This window comes from Nycticebus coucang, chromosome 1 (assembly GCF_027406575.1).
Source record: "Nycticebus coucang isolate mNycCou1 chromosome 1, mNycCou1.pri, whole genome shotgun sequence".
NCBI lineage: Eukaryota > Metazoa > Chordata > Mammalia > Primates > Lorisidae > Nycticebus > Nycticebus coucang.
The window spans coordinates 110,261,606-110,276,377 of NC_069780.1; the positions used below are offsets into that span (position 1 = coordinate 110,261,606).

Here is a 14,772-nt window from a genome sequence, read left to right on the forward strand (position 1 = left end):
TCATCCCTTTTTTGCTCTTCAACCTTGTCACCCTTCTGGTCCTGTAACCCTTAGTCCACAGGCACAAGAACTTAAAGAGCAAGAGGAAGTAAAAGGAAAATTAGGGCAAGAAAACAGATAAAAGAAACCACTTATGAGAAAGAATCAGCAAAAAACTCCAGGCAACATGAAGAACCAGTCCAGAACAACCCTCCAAGGGAGCATGAGGTACCTACTGCAGATGATTCCACCTATGAAGAAATGCTAGCAATGACAGAAAGGGAATTTAGAATACACATGATGAAAACAATGAAAGAAATGATGGAAACAATGAAGGAAACTGCTAATAAAGTGGAAAATACCCAAAAGGAAATCCAAAAACAGAATCAAATAAGAGATGAACGATATTAAGAATATAAAAAGGATATAGCAGAGCTGAAGGAACTGAAAAAGTCAATTAGGGAACTTAAAGATGCAATGGAAAGTATCAGCAACAGGTTAGACCATGCAGAAGAAAGAATTTCAGAGGTAGAAGACAAAGTTCTTGAGATAACTCAGATAGTAAAAGAGGCAGAAAAGAAGAGAGAGAAAGCAGAACGTTCATTGTCAGAATTATGGGACTTTATGAAGCGTTCCAACATACGAGTTATAGGAATTCCAGAAGGGGAAGAAGAATACCCCAGAGGAATGGAAGCCATACTAGAGAATATTATAAAAGAAAATTTCCCAAATATCACCAAAGATTCTGACACACTGCTTTCAGAGGGCTATTGGACCCCAGGTCGCCTCAACTCTAACCGAGCTTCTCCAAGACACATTGTGATGAACCTGTCCAAAGTCAAGACAAAAGAAAAGATTCTGCAAGCTGCCAGGAGTAAGCGCCAGTTGACCTACAGGGGCAAATCCATCAGAGTGACCGCGGACTTCTCTAATGAAACTTTCCAAGCAAGAAGACAATGGTCATCTACCTTTAATCTACTTATACAGAACAAATTCCAGCCCAGAATTCTGTACCCTGCTAAGCTAAGCTTCAAAATTGACGGGGAAATCAAATCATTTACGGATATACAAACATTGAGGAAATTCGCCACAACAAGACCAGCTCTACAGGAAATACTTCAACCTATTCTGCACACTGACCACCACAATGGATCAGCAGCAAAGTAAGAACTCAGAAATTAAAGGACAGAACGTAACCTCCACACTGATGCAAAAGATAAAACTAAGCAATGGACTCTCACAAAATAAGACGAATAGAATACTACCACACTTATCAATTATATCAATAAATGTTAATGGCCTGAATTCCCCACTGAAGAGACATAGGTTGGCTGACTGGATTAAAAAACACAAGCCATCCATTTGCTGTCTGCAAGAAACACACCTGGCTTCAAAAGACAAATTAAAGCTCCGAGTCAAGGGTTGGAAGACAATTTTTCAGGCAAATGGAATTCAGAAGAAAAGAGGAGTTGCAATCTTATTTTCAGATACAGGTGGATTTAAAGCAACTAAAGTCAAAAAAGACAAAGATGGTCACTTTATATTGGTCAAGGGAAAAATACAACAAGAAGATGTTTCAATTCTAAATATTTATGCACCGAATTTAAATGCTCCCAGATTCTTGAAGCAGACTTTACTCAGTCTGAGCAAAATGATATCTGATAATACCATCATAACAGGGGACTTTAACACACCTCTTACAGAGCTGGACAGATCCTCGAAACAGAAATTAAACAAAGATATAAGAGATTTAAATGAGACCCTAGAACAACTACACTTGATAGACGCATATAGAACACTCCACCCCAAAGATAAAGAATATACATTCTTCTCATCACCCCATGGAACATTCTCCAAAATTGATCATATCCTGGGACACAAAACAAATATCAACAGAATCAAAAGAATTGAAATTTTACCTTGTATCTTTTCAGACCATAAGGCACTAAAGGTGGAACTCAACTCTAACAAAAATGCTCAACCCCACCCAAAGGCATGGAAATTAAACAATCTTCTGTTGAATAACAGATGGGTGCAGGAAGAAATAAAACAGGAAATCATTAACTTCCTTGAGCATAACAACAATGAAGACACAAGCTACCAAAACCTGTGGGATACTGCAAAAGCAGTTTTGAGAGGAAAATTCATAGCTTTAGATGCCTACATTCGAAAAACAGAAAGAGAGCACATCAACCATCTCAGAAGAGATCTTATGGAATTGGAAAAAGAAGAACAATCTAAGCCTAAACTCAGTAGAAGAAAAGAAATATCCAAAATCAAATCAGAGATCAATGAAATTGAAAACAAAAGAATCATTCAGAAAATCAATGAAACAAGGAGTTGGTTTTTTGAAAAAATAAATAAAATAGATAAACCATTGGCCAGACTAATGAGGAATAGAAAAGTAAAATCTCAAGTAACCTCAATCAGAAATGATAAAGGGGAAATAACAACTGATCCCACAGAGATACAAGAGATCATCTCTGAATACTACCAGAAACTCTATGCCCAGAAATTTGACAATGTGAAGGAAATGGATCAATATTTGGAATCACACCCTCTCCCTAGACTCAGCCAGGAAGAAATAGAGCTCCTGAACAGACCAAATTCAAGCACTGAGATCAAAGAAACAATAAAAAATCTTCCAACCAAAAAATGCCCTGGTCCAGATGGCTTCACACCAGAATTCTATCAAACCTTCAAGGAAGAGCTTATTCCTGTACTGCAGAAATTATTCCAAAAAATTGAGGAAGAAGGAATCTTCCCCAACACATTCTATGAAACAAACATCACCCTGATACCAAAACCAGGAAAAGACCCAAACAAAAAGGAGAATTTCAGACCAATCTCACTCATGAATATAGATGCAAAAATTCTCAACAAAATCCTAGCCAATAGATTACAGTTTATCATCAAAAAAGTCATTCATCATGATCAAGTAGGCTTCATCCCAGGGATGCAAGGCTGGTTTAACATACGCAAGTCCATAAACGTTATCCACCATATTAACAGAGGCAAAAATAAAGATCACATGATCCTCTCAATAGATGCAGAAAAAGCATTTGATAAAATCCAGCATCCTTTTCTAATTAGAACACTGAAGAGTATAGGCATAGGTGGCACATTTCTAAAACTGATTGAAGCTATCTATGACAAACCCACAGCCAATATTTTACTGAATGGAGTAAAACTCAGAGCTTTTCCTCTTAGAACTGGAACCAGACAAGGTTGTCCTCTGTCACCTTTACTATTCAACGTAGTGCTGGAAGTTCTAGCCAATACAATTAGGCAAGACAAGGAAATAAAGGGAATCCAAATGGGAGCAGAGGAGGTCAAACTCTCCCTCTTTGCTGACGACATGATCTTATACTTAGAGAACCCCAAAGACTCAACCACAAGACTCCTAGAAGTCATCAAAAAATACAGTAATGCTTCAGGATATAAAATCAATGTCCACAAGTCAGAAGCCTTTGTATACACCAATAACAGTCAAGATGAGAAGCTAATTAAGGACACAACTCCCTTCACCATAGTCTCAAAGAAAATGAAATACCTAGGAATATACCTAACGAAGGAGGTGAAGGACCTCTATAAAGAAAACTATGAAATCCTCAGAAAGGAAATAGCAGAGGATGTTAACAAATGGAAGAACATACCATGCTCATGGATGGGAAGAATCAACATTGTTAAAATGTCTATACTTCCCAAAGCAATCTACCTATTCAATGCCATTCCTATCAAAATACCAACATCGTACTTTCAAAATTTGGAAAAAATGATTCTGCGTTTTGTATGGAACCGGAAAAAACCCCGTATAGCTAAGGCAGTTCTTAGTAACAAAAATAAAGCTGGCGGCATCAGCATACCAGATTTTAGTCTGTACTACAAAGCCATAGTGCTCAAGACAGCATGATACTGGCACAAAAACAGAGACATAGACGCTCGGAATCGAATTGAAAACCAAGAAATGAAACTAATATTTTACAACCACCTAATCTTTGATAAACCAAACAAGAACATACCTTGGGGGAAAGACTCCCTATTCAATAAATGGTGTTGGGAGAACTGGATGTGTACATGTAAAAGACTGAAACTGGACCCACACCTTTCCCCACTCACAAAAATTGATTCAAGATGGATAAAGGACTTAAATTTAAGGCATGAAACAATAAAAATCCTCCAAGAAAGCATAGGAAAAACACTGGAAGATAATGGCCTGGGGAAAGACTTCATGAAGAAGAAGACTGACATGGCAATTGCAACAACAACAAAAATAAACAAATGGGACTTCATTAAACTGAAAAGCTTCTGTACAGCTAAGGAGACAATAACCAAAGCAAAGAGACAACCTACACAATGGGAATGGATATTTGCATATTTTCAATCAGACAAAAGCTTGATGACGAGGATCTATAGAGAACTCAAATTAATCCACATGAAAAAAGCCAACAATCCCATATATCAATGGGCAAGAGACATGAATAGAACTTTCTCTAAAGACGACAGACGAATGGCTAACAAACACATGAAAAAATGTTCATCATCCCTATATATTAGAGAAATGCAAATCAAAACAACCCTGAGATATCATCTAACCCCTGTTAGAATGGCCCGCATCTCAAAATCTCAAAACTGCAGATGCTGGCGTAGATGTGGAGAGAAGGGAACACTTTTACACTGCTGGTGGGACTGCAAACTAGTACAACCTTTTTGGAAGGAAGTATGGAGAAACCTCAAAGCACTCAACCTAGACCTCCCATTTGATCCTGCAATCCCATTACTGGGCATCTACCCAGAAGGGAAAAAATCCTTTTATCATAAGGACACTTGTACTAGACTGTTTATTGCAGTTCAATTTACAATCGCCAAAATGTGGAAACAGCCTAAATGCCCACTAACCCAGGAATGGATTAACAAGCTGTGGTATATGTATACCATGGAATACTATTCAGCCATTAAAAAAAAATGGAGACTTTACATCCTTCGTATTAACCTGGATGGAAGTGGAAGACATTATTCTTAGTAAAGCATCACAAGAATGGAGAAGCATGAATCCTATGTACTCAATTTTGATATGAGGACAATTAATAACAATTAAGGTTATGGGGGGGAAGCAGAAGGAGGGACAGAGGGAGGGGGTGGGGCCTTCGTGTGTGTCACACTTTATGGGGGCAAGACATGATTGCAAGAGGGACTTTACCTAACAATTGCAATCAGTGTAACCTGGCTTATTGTACCCTCAATGAATCCCCAACAATAAAAATAATAATAATAATAATAATAATAATAAAAAAACAAAAACAAATCAACTAAATAAAAAACAAACAGAGCTTGTCTACTGTGAGTGGCTTTCAGGTGCCAATGGGGAAAAACCCCGGACACTGTTTCCACTGTTGTGGAGGAGAAACGTTAACAGTGTTTTCAAACACTGCAGAAAACGGGGGCAGGTTACATATTAAAAATAAAGCCAGGGAGTTGCCTGTGGCTCAAAGGACTAGGGTGCTGGCCCCATATGCCGGAGGTAGTGGGTTCAAACCCACCCCTGGCCAAAAAACCCCAAAAAACTGCAAAATAAATAAATAAATAAAAATAAAGCTCATTCTCATACAGGAAGGTACTATTTGGGGATTACCAGGAGGGAGAAATAGGATGCCGAGGTGGTCTAGAAATTACATGACCCAGTGTGGAAGGACTGACAACTAAGTGCTTGGGAACTCTGCTTAAGAAGAGCAGCAAACTGGGGTGTGGAAGGAACCAGCTCCTCGGCACAGAACCACCAGGGCCTCAGCCACTTTCCTCCCATCTGTGTTGTTTGTGGGTAAAATGCCCCCTACACTTGTTGAATTGCACAGGTTTTTTTCTTTGTAATTTCATCCCCAAGTCAAAATGCTGTTCGATTTCTGTCTATTCCATTCTGTTTCACCCCTCCCTTGTAAGTAACCACTTTGATTAACTTTTATTTTCCATCATTTAAAAAAATATTTATTTTTATTTCAGAATATTACAAGGCTACACATGATTTGGTTACATAATTTGCTTTTGTACCTTTCAGGTCAAAGATGTAAGTGTGCCCTTCACCTTAGAATGTGTGCATTGTACCAGTTAGGTGTGAATTAACCCAACCTTTTCTCCTCCCTCCTCCCACCTACTTGATTCCTGTTGAGTTTTACTTCTGCATGTGAACATAAATGTTGATGAACTAGATCCAATTTAATACTGGGGACATGTAATGTTTGTTTTTCCATTCTTGCAACACTTCACTCAGAAGAATGGTCTCCAGATTCATCCAGGCTGTTAGCATAGAGTACTACTTAGCCATAAAGAACGCTGATCTAGTGTCCTTTGCATGGTAGTTTTTCACTAACTTTTAATAACATGTTTTGAGCACCTGCTAAACAAAAATGGTTTGCTACTACTGAGCACACAGGTGAAGGACACCTCACTGCCGTGTGGGTGCACAGCTGTGTGCTATAACTCACTATGCTGACAAGCAACCAGAATGCAAGGAGGGCACGAAGAGAGGCCTGTACTCTGGGCCTGGGCAGGGAGGAGCAATGCAAGTCAGTCATCCTAAAGGAGCTGATGCCTGAGCTGCACCCTAGGAATTAAGAACAGCCAACCAATGGGGCCAGGCAGAAAAGGGGAGGAAACTTCACAGTGCAGGTGAGCATGATAGGGCCTGATACAGACAGCCACTGCTCTCACTTTACACAACCACAGACACAGCATTACTGTCACACAACAACATAATGTGGCAACCAAAAATGATGGCGGCTATGGAAATTATAAAGCAATATGGAAAATATTTATGAAATATGCAATGTTCTATAAACAGACTGCAAAATAGAATTATGTAAAACATACATATGGAAAAGGCAAAGGAAATATACCAAATTATAGTGTTTGGGGGGTAGCAGAAATATAGATGTTTTTGCTTTTTCTCTATTTTCAGGTTTCTATGTGGTATCATTTGATTCATTCTATAGTTTAGCAATTATATATATGGACCCACCTACATACATATTCCAAAGAAAATAAATATGAAAAAGCATAGTACCTTTGCTGTATTCTGTGAGGTTTCTGTAGTTGAGGGACAGCTGTCAAAATCTCCTGAGAGGGCATCAGTGGGGTCTCGGTCACCTGCAGATTTCTGAGATATTAACATTAATAACCATCAGGGAAGAAGCATTGAATAGACATAATGCTCTATGGGACATTTGCCCACATCACTTAAAAATAACTGACTTTTTTCTTTTTTTTTTTTTTTTTGGCCAGGGCTGGGTTTGAACCCACCACCTCCGGCATATGGGACCGGCGCCCTACTCCTTGAGCCACAGGCGCCGCCTTCTTTTTTTTTTTTTTTTACTATTAACAATGTATTGCAAAAGAGATATTAAAACATGAAATCTTAGCCCAGACATGGTGGTTCATGCCTATAATCCCAGCACTCTGGGAGGCAAAGGTGGGTCGATTGCCTGACCTCAGGAGTTCAAGACCAGCCTGAGCCAGAGCAAGACCCCATTTCTACCAAGAATAGAAAAATTAGCCTGGTGTGATGGGTGCCTATAGTCCTATCTACTCAGGAGGCTGAGGCAAGAGGATCGCTTGAACCCAAGACTTTGAGGTTGCTGTGAGCTATGATGCCACAGCACTCTACCCAGGGGGACAGAGTGAGACTCTGTCTTTAAATAAATAAATAAACCATGAAATCTTGACAGCTTTGTTTTCTTCTACTGTTTAACACAAGTTGCTTAATGTTCTCTGAGTCTCAGTTTTCTCATCTGGAAAATGGCACTGCCTGTCTGAAAGGGCCTTTGTGAGGTCTAACTTTGAGGTAAATAACAGATGCTTATTATACTTATATACATGCCTTATAAGACCAAGCTCAGGGCAGGCATCCAATAAATTTAGGGTTTTTTTTTTTTTAATTTCAGAATATTACAAGACTGCAGAAGTTTTGGTTATATACATCACTTTTTTAACATTTGAGTCAAATTTACAAGTATGCCCATCACCCAGATCATGTGCACTATACCATCAGGTATGAACTTACCCATCCCCTCCTCCCCCCACCTGCTTGATTTCCTATGAGCATAACTTCCACATGTACACGTAAGTGTTGATCAATCAGTTCATTTTAGTTTTTTAAAATGCAAAATAAAGCTATAGCTAAAATAAGCTTTTAAACATGGGAACATGCCACTATGGTAATTACCTTTGACTCCTGTGATCTATTTGTAGGTGGCTTCGCAGGTTTGTCTTTGTCCTTAAAAACAGGGCAGATTTTTGATTACAGGAATCTTTGTAAAGGTGTACTCAAGCTTAGTCAGTATATTTAGGATCTACTGTCCAGTGACTTGCCTTGGACATATTAGAGTCTAGATTTGCAATAGCTGATGAGCCCGGGTCCTATTATCTCTCCACCAGGGTGCTTAATTCCTACCCTTAAAACCATCTTAGTAGACTTGGGAGAAATTTAAGAAAGAGTATGGCCCTGGGAGTGAAAGAAACACTTTTTAGGAACTTCCTGCCACATTTTGCTCTCCTTTATAATTCACAAAATGTCATAAAAAGTTAGTTGTGTCATAAGTCTTTATTTACCATAGCTCACTGCACTCTGAAACTCATCAGGGATTGTCCCGTCCTCAAAAGCAAGGGCACTAAGTACCACATTACCCAACCAATACAATCAAATGAGGTGATGCTACCTTCGTGGGCAGGACTCAGGCAGGGCACAGAATGGCTGGCAGGGGTGAGGAGGGCTGATGTCCAACAAGGGGCTGGTGGTGTCCCGCGAGAGAATCAGTACAGAGAAAGAAGGGCGGAACTTGGGTCTTCCTTGTTTTGATTTGATGGACAGGGCTGGGAAGGGTTACTTACCATCAGATGGATTCGAAAGTAGCCTGGTGCTGATAGGAAGCGGGGTAGGGGAGGGAGGAAGGTGGGGCTAACCTAAAAAGAACTAGCTTCCATGTTGGAGACAAAAGCTGGGGACTTTGGGGCAGAAATAGGATGTGTGGTTGATAGTTATCGCTTTGCCTGCCCTCACTTTCAGGAGTGTTAGAGGTGATGTAGAACAGAGGGAGACCCCAAGCCTTGGAACTACCTTATTTATTTGTCCGATTAATTATTCCAACTAGCTCCTTTTCTACTGTCCGTACACCGAGGCTTCTTCCTTTGAAATTGCATTGCCTTGGTCATTTTTATGGCCTTTTCTTAAAAAGAGAATCCGTCTGTGTGTATCTCTTGAATCACTCTTAAGCATCAGTAACTGAACATTATTTATCCCTGTTCATATCACAGAGCCCAGCGTGTGAATATCAAATGATATTGGCTCAAATTAATATTTACAGAATTCTAGATAGCCCGCTCCAGCTCTGGGGGGACATTTAATAGCAGTCAGTTATATGTTTTTATACTCTTGTAAAAGAATGCACTTCTCTTTATTTCCAGGGAGGCTTAAATTTCAAAAGCTTCATAGCACCTGTGACCTGGGATTTTGCTTCTGTTTACCTTCCCGTCACTGTCCAGGAGGTGTCTGTAGTCAGGAGGGAGGGTATCATCTCGCTCTCCAAGCTTGTCTCTGTGCTCAGCTTTAGCTTTTTCCTGTTAACAGTGAGCAAATTAATTAACATTCATTTCTTCTTTCACTTAGAAGATATTATACATTCTAATATTCTGTAGTCAACATTTAGTATACATTTGTGAGGCAAAATATATGGTCTGGTTTTGTTTTTTTAAGAAACAGAACAATACAGATGACTTCAACAGACTACTATTTGGTGAAAAAATGTAAATGCATGTGCTTCCTTCCATGTGTCAGCCCATTATCTGTGAAATTTCTCTCTGTATTTGGACTTGAAATAATTGATTACATAATTACCCTCAAGAACTATATTAGGAGATACAACCCACAGGTAAAAAATACCTTTTTCTCTTTTTTTCAATGTAAGAGTTTCACTTTTCAAATAAGAAAATAGCACCATTGAATCTTGGAATTTAGAGGACTAAGTTTACAACTTTGCCCATTTGCAACAAACCTGAAGGACAAAGACGAGGACAGCAACTGACCGGAGTGGGCGCTTGTGTTGCTGGTGAGCAAACCCCTGCCACTGAATGAGCTGCACGTGCCTCCCAGTGTCCCCACCCCGAGAGGCTCCGCCGGTCTCTTTCTCATGGGTTCAAGGACCTCCCCTCCAGTAGAATTCAGATTTCCTACATCATTATAATTTCATTTTTAAAACATAGGTTATGTTCACATCAATATTCCTACAACAGTGATAGAATCAAGACCGAAGGATTAAAATTTTACTTATTAATGGATGTTTTCCTTACCTTCACTTTATCCTCCATTGGTTTGTTCTCATCCGGGTCAGGCTGCCTCTCTCCTAGACTGTCAGAGAGTTTATTCAAGGCATCATCAAGATCTTTGTCACTCTGCTAAAAAGCAAACAATTCGTAACTGGTGGGACCACACCTACCGGTGCATCTTACAAGGGTACCTTTGAAACTTACTAAGTGTAGAATATAAATGTCTTAACACAATAATTAAGAAAATGCCAGGAAGGCTGTGTTAACCAGTTTGATGAAAATATTTCAAATTGTATATAAAACCAGAAAAAAAAATCAAATAATTCTGAATAAGTCACTGGTTAGCCAAACTGTATCAGAGGCAAACCAGCCTAGGAACCCCATTTTTTCAGGGCGGGTCCTGTTTCCTTGGAGGAGAAAGACATCTGGGGGCAGTGGACAAGCAGACAGTGCCAGAGAGCAGAAGACTCAGAGTGGGAAACTGGGGAGGAGCAGCATACCTGTCATCCTCCCAGGGTTGGAGTCCAACACCTCCCACCCACCCTGCCTTCTCTGGTGAAGGTCCTACCAGCTTAAAGAGTCTTAGTGACAGTGTCGTGGCCTTACCCCAACGGGTGACCTAGAGGCCACTTAGAGGGTCTAGAAATAAATGGACCAATTGTGTGCCTTTCATTAGAATGTTTAAATGATCAGAAAACAGATGTGAAAATGGCATGCACAGATGCTGTCAGACGGCTCGGAAGCTGGATTCTGCAATACAGGGTGAGTGCTCCTTTGTTTTGAGGGTGCACTCTGAGTCCAGGTCCTGACGGCCACGTCAGCCTAACGAAGCACACACGGTAGGGGCTGCAGAGCCCAGCACTGCCCCTCAGGACTTCCCAGAGCACAAAGCCCAGAGACAAGGGCATGACAGCAGAAGGTAAACTGCAGAAGTGAGTGGGAGCTAGGATTATATGAGGAAAAATGGCCACCAGAACAATATTAGGGTAACTAAAGAGCTTCTCTGTTCTAACAGTTATTTACTATATGATTCACGTACGGTATTTAATCTCTCTGAGCCTCAGTTTCCTCAGCTATGAAACATAAATAACAATAGTGCCTTTATCCAAAGTTTCTGACAAAAGACTGAAAGACACTTAAAACTTGTATGTTAGCACTTAATAAATTGTACATCAATATTAGTACACCAAAGTCATGAGCAGTTTTGTCCAAAATATTTTTCAACATAGTGCATTCCAAATGTTAACTTCAATCTCTATATGAATTCAAGTGAAATGTGTTTAATATCTACACTGGACAGGATGTGTTATGTAAGGGATTGCGGAGTGGCTGTCGTCACAGGTGTAAGCCCGCTTCTGAAATGATATGAAAGCAAGAAATGGCTACAAGCTCATAGTGGCAAGTAGCGATATTCTTTATTTCCAGCCAGCTTAAATAGCCAGCTAGTCACATACACGCTGTTATTCTATAATCACACAATAACTTTACAAAACATATTGTAAAATTCAATTAACCTTTTCTTGGTGCCTGCTAATCTACTGATTGACTGAAATACATTTTTCTAATCTTAAAATAACTATCACATGAAACATACGTCAGCTGCTTTGCTCGTGAGCCGGTAAGTCACAAGACCACAAAGAGTAGATTGTTCTTTTGGATCTCTAGAAACCCATAATGACTTGGGAAGCAGAAACTTATTATCTCACTTAACCATAGTCTGGAGGCCATTCAGCTTATTGATTACATGACTTGCATGCATCGGCCCCTGGGAGTGGAGTTTTCTTCTCCAAAGCCACCAGGCTTAACAGCCACATAGCTGTGTCACTGAGGTTGGACTTTTACCTCTAAGCCTCAGGCTTAACAACTTTCTTTACTGAGGCAGCCAGGCCTGCAACAAAACCTTGGTCAGCAAGAAGTCGAAACTGCTTTTCTCAGGCAGCTTGGGCACAGAGCATACAGGCTTTTAGCCTATAGGATGTCATACTGAGCTCCCTCCTGCACTGTGGAGAGCATTCTGGTTGATTTTCTGAGTGTTTGTATACGCTACCCAATTTTATTTGATGCCAAATGGCCCTGAGTAAACTAAGCAGGGTTTTTCTGGAGGTAGAAAGTGAGCTTAGGGACACTAAGTCAACTGCTTGAAGACACACTCTTAAAAAGTGAAGGGAAGAAAAAAAAAAAAGTGATAGTTTTATCCAGGATCAGTCATATCCAGGATCATCCATTTCTTTCTGAAGCAGGTTTCCCTGTTGGGGTGATTTTATTATACAGCTATTTGAAAATACATCTAAAAAGCCAGGTGTGGAGGCTCTCGCCTATAATCCCTGTGCTCTGGGAGGCTGAGGCAGGTGGATTGTTTGAGACAAGCCTGATCAAGAACAAGACCCTGTCTCTAGTAAAAATAGAAAAACTAGCTAGGCCTTGTGGCGGGTGCCTATAGTCCCATCTACTCGGGAGGCTGATGTAGGAGGATTGCTTGAGTCTAGGAGTTTGAGGTTTCTGTGAGGTATGATGGTGTACACAACAGAGTGAAACTCTGTCTCAAAAAAAGAAAGAAAAAGGAAAATGTATCTTTGGTGCCTTCAGTGCACGTAACACTGATGGTGACAGTCTAACATCTCCATCAAAGGAAACTCCACGAGTCACTATGGCTTAGCTGACTCTTTGATTCCCAAAGTTTGTTTATCTAAATTGAGTTTCACACTAAGTTTTAGTGATAACTTCAAATAAAGTAGTAATTGAAACACTGCCTGATAGGAAACATTCTTGATAGGAAACATGAGAGAAGTGTCTTTCTAAAACCTACTTGTTAAAGGCAAAAGCTTTTTGATAGCTACTGTTAACTAATAGCCTCAATCAGGCAGACCCTCTGGGCTGAGTGTTAAGAACTGAAGCATGAATGGCAGCTTGGGGTGTCAGCGAGTCCTCCTTTCTGTTGCATAGGCACTTTCATCACTGTGGGTATGCTCTTGTGCGCACGCGCTCTCTCTCTCTGTCTCTCTCACACACACAGCATTTTACTGGTTTTAGGTGCTTCGCTAGAGCCTAGGATTATAATTGCTAATGGGGGAGCTACATACAGCACAGTCTGGGCTTTGTCACCTGTGGCTCTGGATATTTTCAGATGATCCTGAGGCTGACTCAACCAGGTGAAAATTCATCAGAATCTCAGGCTACAGCACTGAGTAAGCTTTGATGCTACATCAAAAGGAACAGAAACATAGCTGACTTCATTAAAGCTACTTCGTCTCCTTCAGGCTGTTTTCAACCAAAAGAGGGGTATATATATATCTGTCTGAAGGCAAACCCTTTATCTCTTGATGTGCTTTGGTCTCCTCTATAATGTGAATTTGGTAATGCATGAGTACTTAATCAAGGAAGTCTGGAAAAGCTTTGGTCCCACCGCCTTGCCTCAAAACGTGTATATAATTAAAATAATATAGATGCTGAAGTTTTCCCATTGCTAGTATGAAAATGACAAATTTTTACTGGTGTGAATGGGAGGAAAACAGTTCTGTGAGATGTTTGTAAAAAGTTTTGGTTTTGAGAAGCTCAGATTTAAGAAGTTCATAAAATAAACTTGAGATCAAATAATAGGTAATAAATCATAGTATGCATTAGGAAAAACAAAGGAGGAAAATCAGTGATTAGGAAAGCTAAAGAATTGTTCAAACCTAATAATTCAGATTTAGACACAACGCACATTACTGTACAGTCAATTCTATAATAATAAAGTTACAATAATATTAAACACCCAGCAGTGTAAAATACGTTCACATATATTGTTTCATTTAATCATTTCAAAGTTATTCTCTACTCTCTCCCTACTCTCTCTTAGCTCTTACAGAAGATGCCTAATTTTCCTAATAATTTAGTCTATTTTCATTTGCTCTGTGTGTGTGTGTGTGTGTGAGACAGTTTCACTTTGTCCCCCCGAGTAGAGTGCTGTTGAATCATAGCTCACAGCAACCTCAAACTCCTGGGCTCAAATAATCCTCTTGCCTCAGCCTTCCATGTAGCTGTGACCATAGGTGCCTAACTAATTTTTCTATTTTTAGTAGACCCAGGGTCTCTCTCTTGCTTAGGATGGTCTCAAACTCCTGAGCTCAAGCAGCCCACCTCCCTCAGCCTCCCAGAGAGCTGGGATCACAGATGTGAGCCATCTCACCCAGCCAGCAGGTGCTCTGTTTTCTTTCCTTGATGCTGTTGCAGAAACAAGTTTTTATTTGGAGTAAGATAGGTTTCTTACCGACGTATCAGAGAATGGGGCTCCAGAGTGAGTGGTTGAACCTGGGGTTTGGGAAACCACTTCAGAGATGACAGCAGAAAGTTTAGCATCTTCAAATTTCTTTAAGTAAAAAAAAATTTTATCAGCAATATGTTGTGTATAAAATTGTGCATGCCCACAATGCCATCATTTAAATGTAACACTTACGATAGTTTTGTCATGGTCCACTCTGGATCCAAATACGCACACAGTAA

At 39.9% G+C, this 14,772-nt stretch overlaps 1 protein-coding gene across 12 annotated transcripts in view; it reads right to left on the minus strand.

The window, feature by feature from the left end:
- Positions 1 to 14,772, minus strand: part of CAST (calpastatin) — a 131,842-nt gene that overhangs the window by 6,294 nt on the left and 110,776 nt on the right. For 10 of the 12 annotated variants that reach the window (XM_053586231.1, XM_053586201.1, XM_053586211.1 and 7 more), the window contains 5 exons: positions 14,540 to 14,638; positions 10,315 to 10,419; positions 9,493 to 9,585; positions 8,195 to 8,245; positions 7,037 to 7,129 (listed from right to left, as the gene is read on the minus strand). In XM_053586231.1, coding sequence (XP_053442206.1) covers positions 7,037 to 7,129; positions 8,195 to 8,245; positions 9,493 to 9,585; positions 10,315 to 10,419; positions 14,540 to 14,638 — 441 coding nt within the window. The remainder of the gene's footprint in view (positions 1 to 7,036; positions 7,130 to 8,194; positions 8,246 to 9,492; positions 9,586 to 10,314; positions 10,420 to 14,539; positions 14,639 to 14,772) is intronic. The other 2 variants (XM_053586175.1, XM_053586141.1) reach the window with 1 other exon arrangement.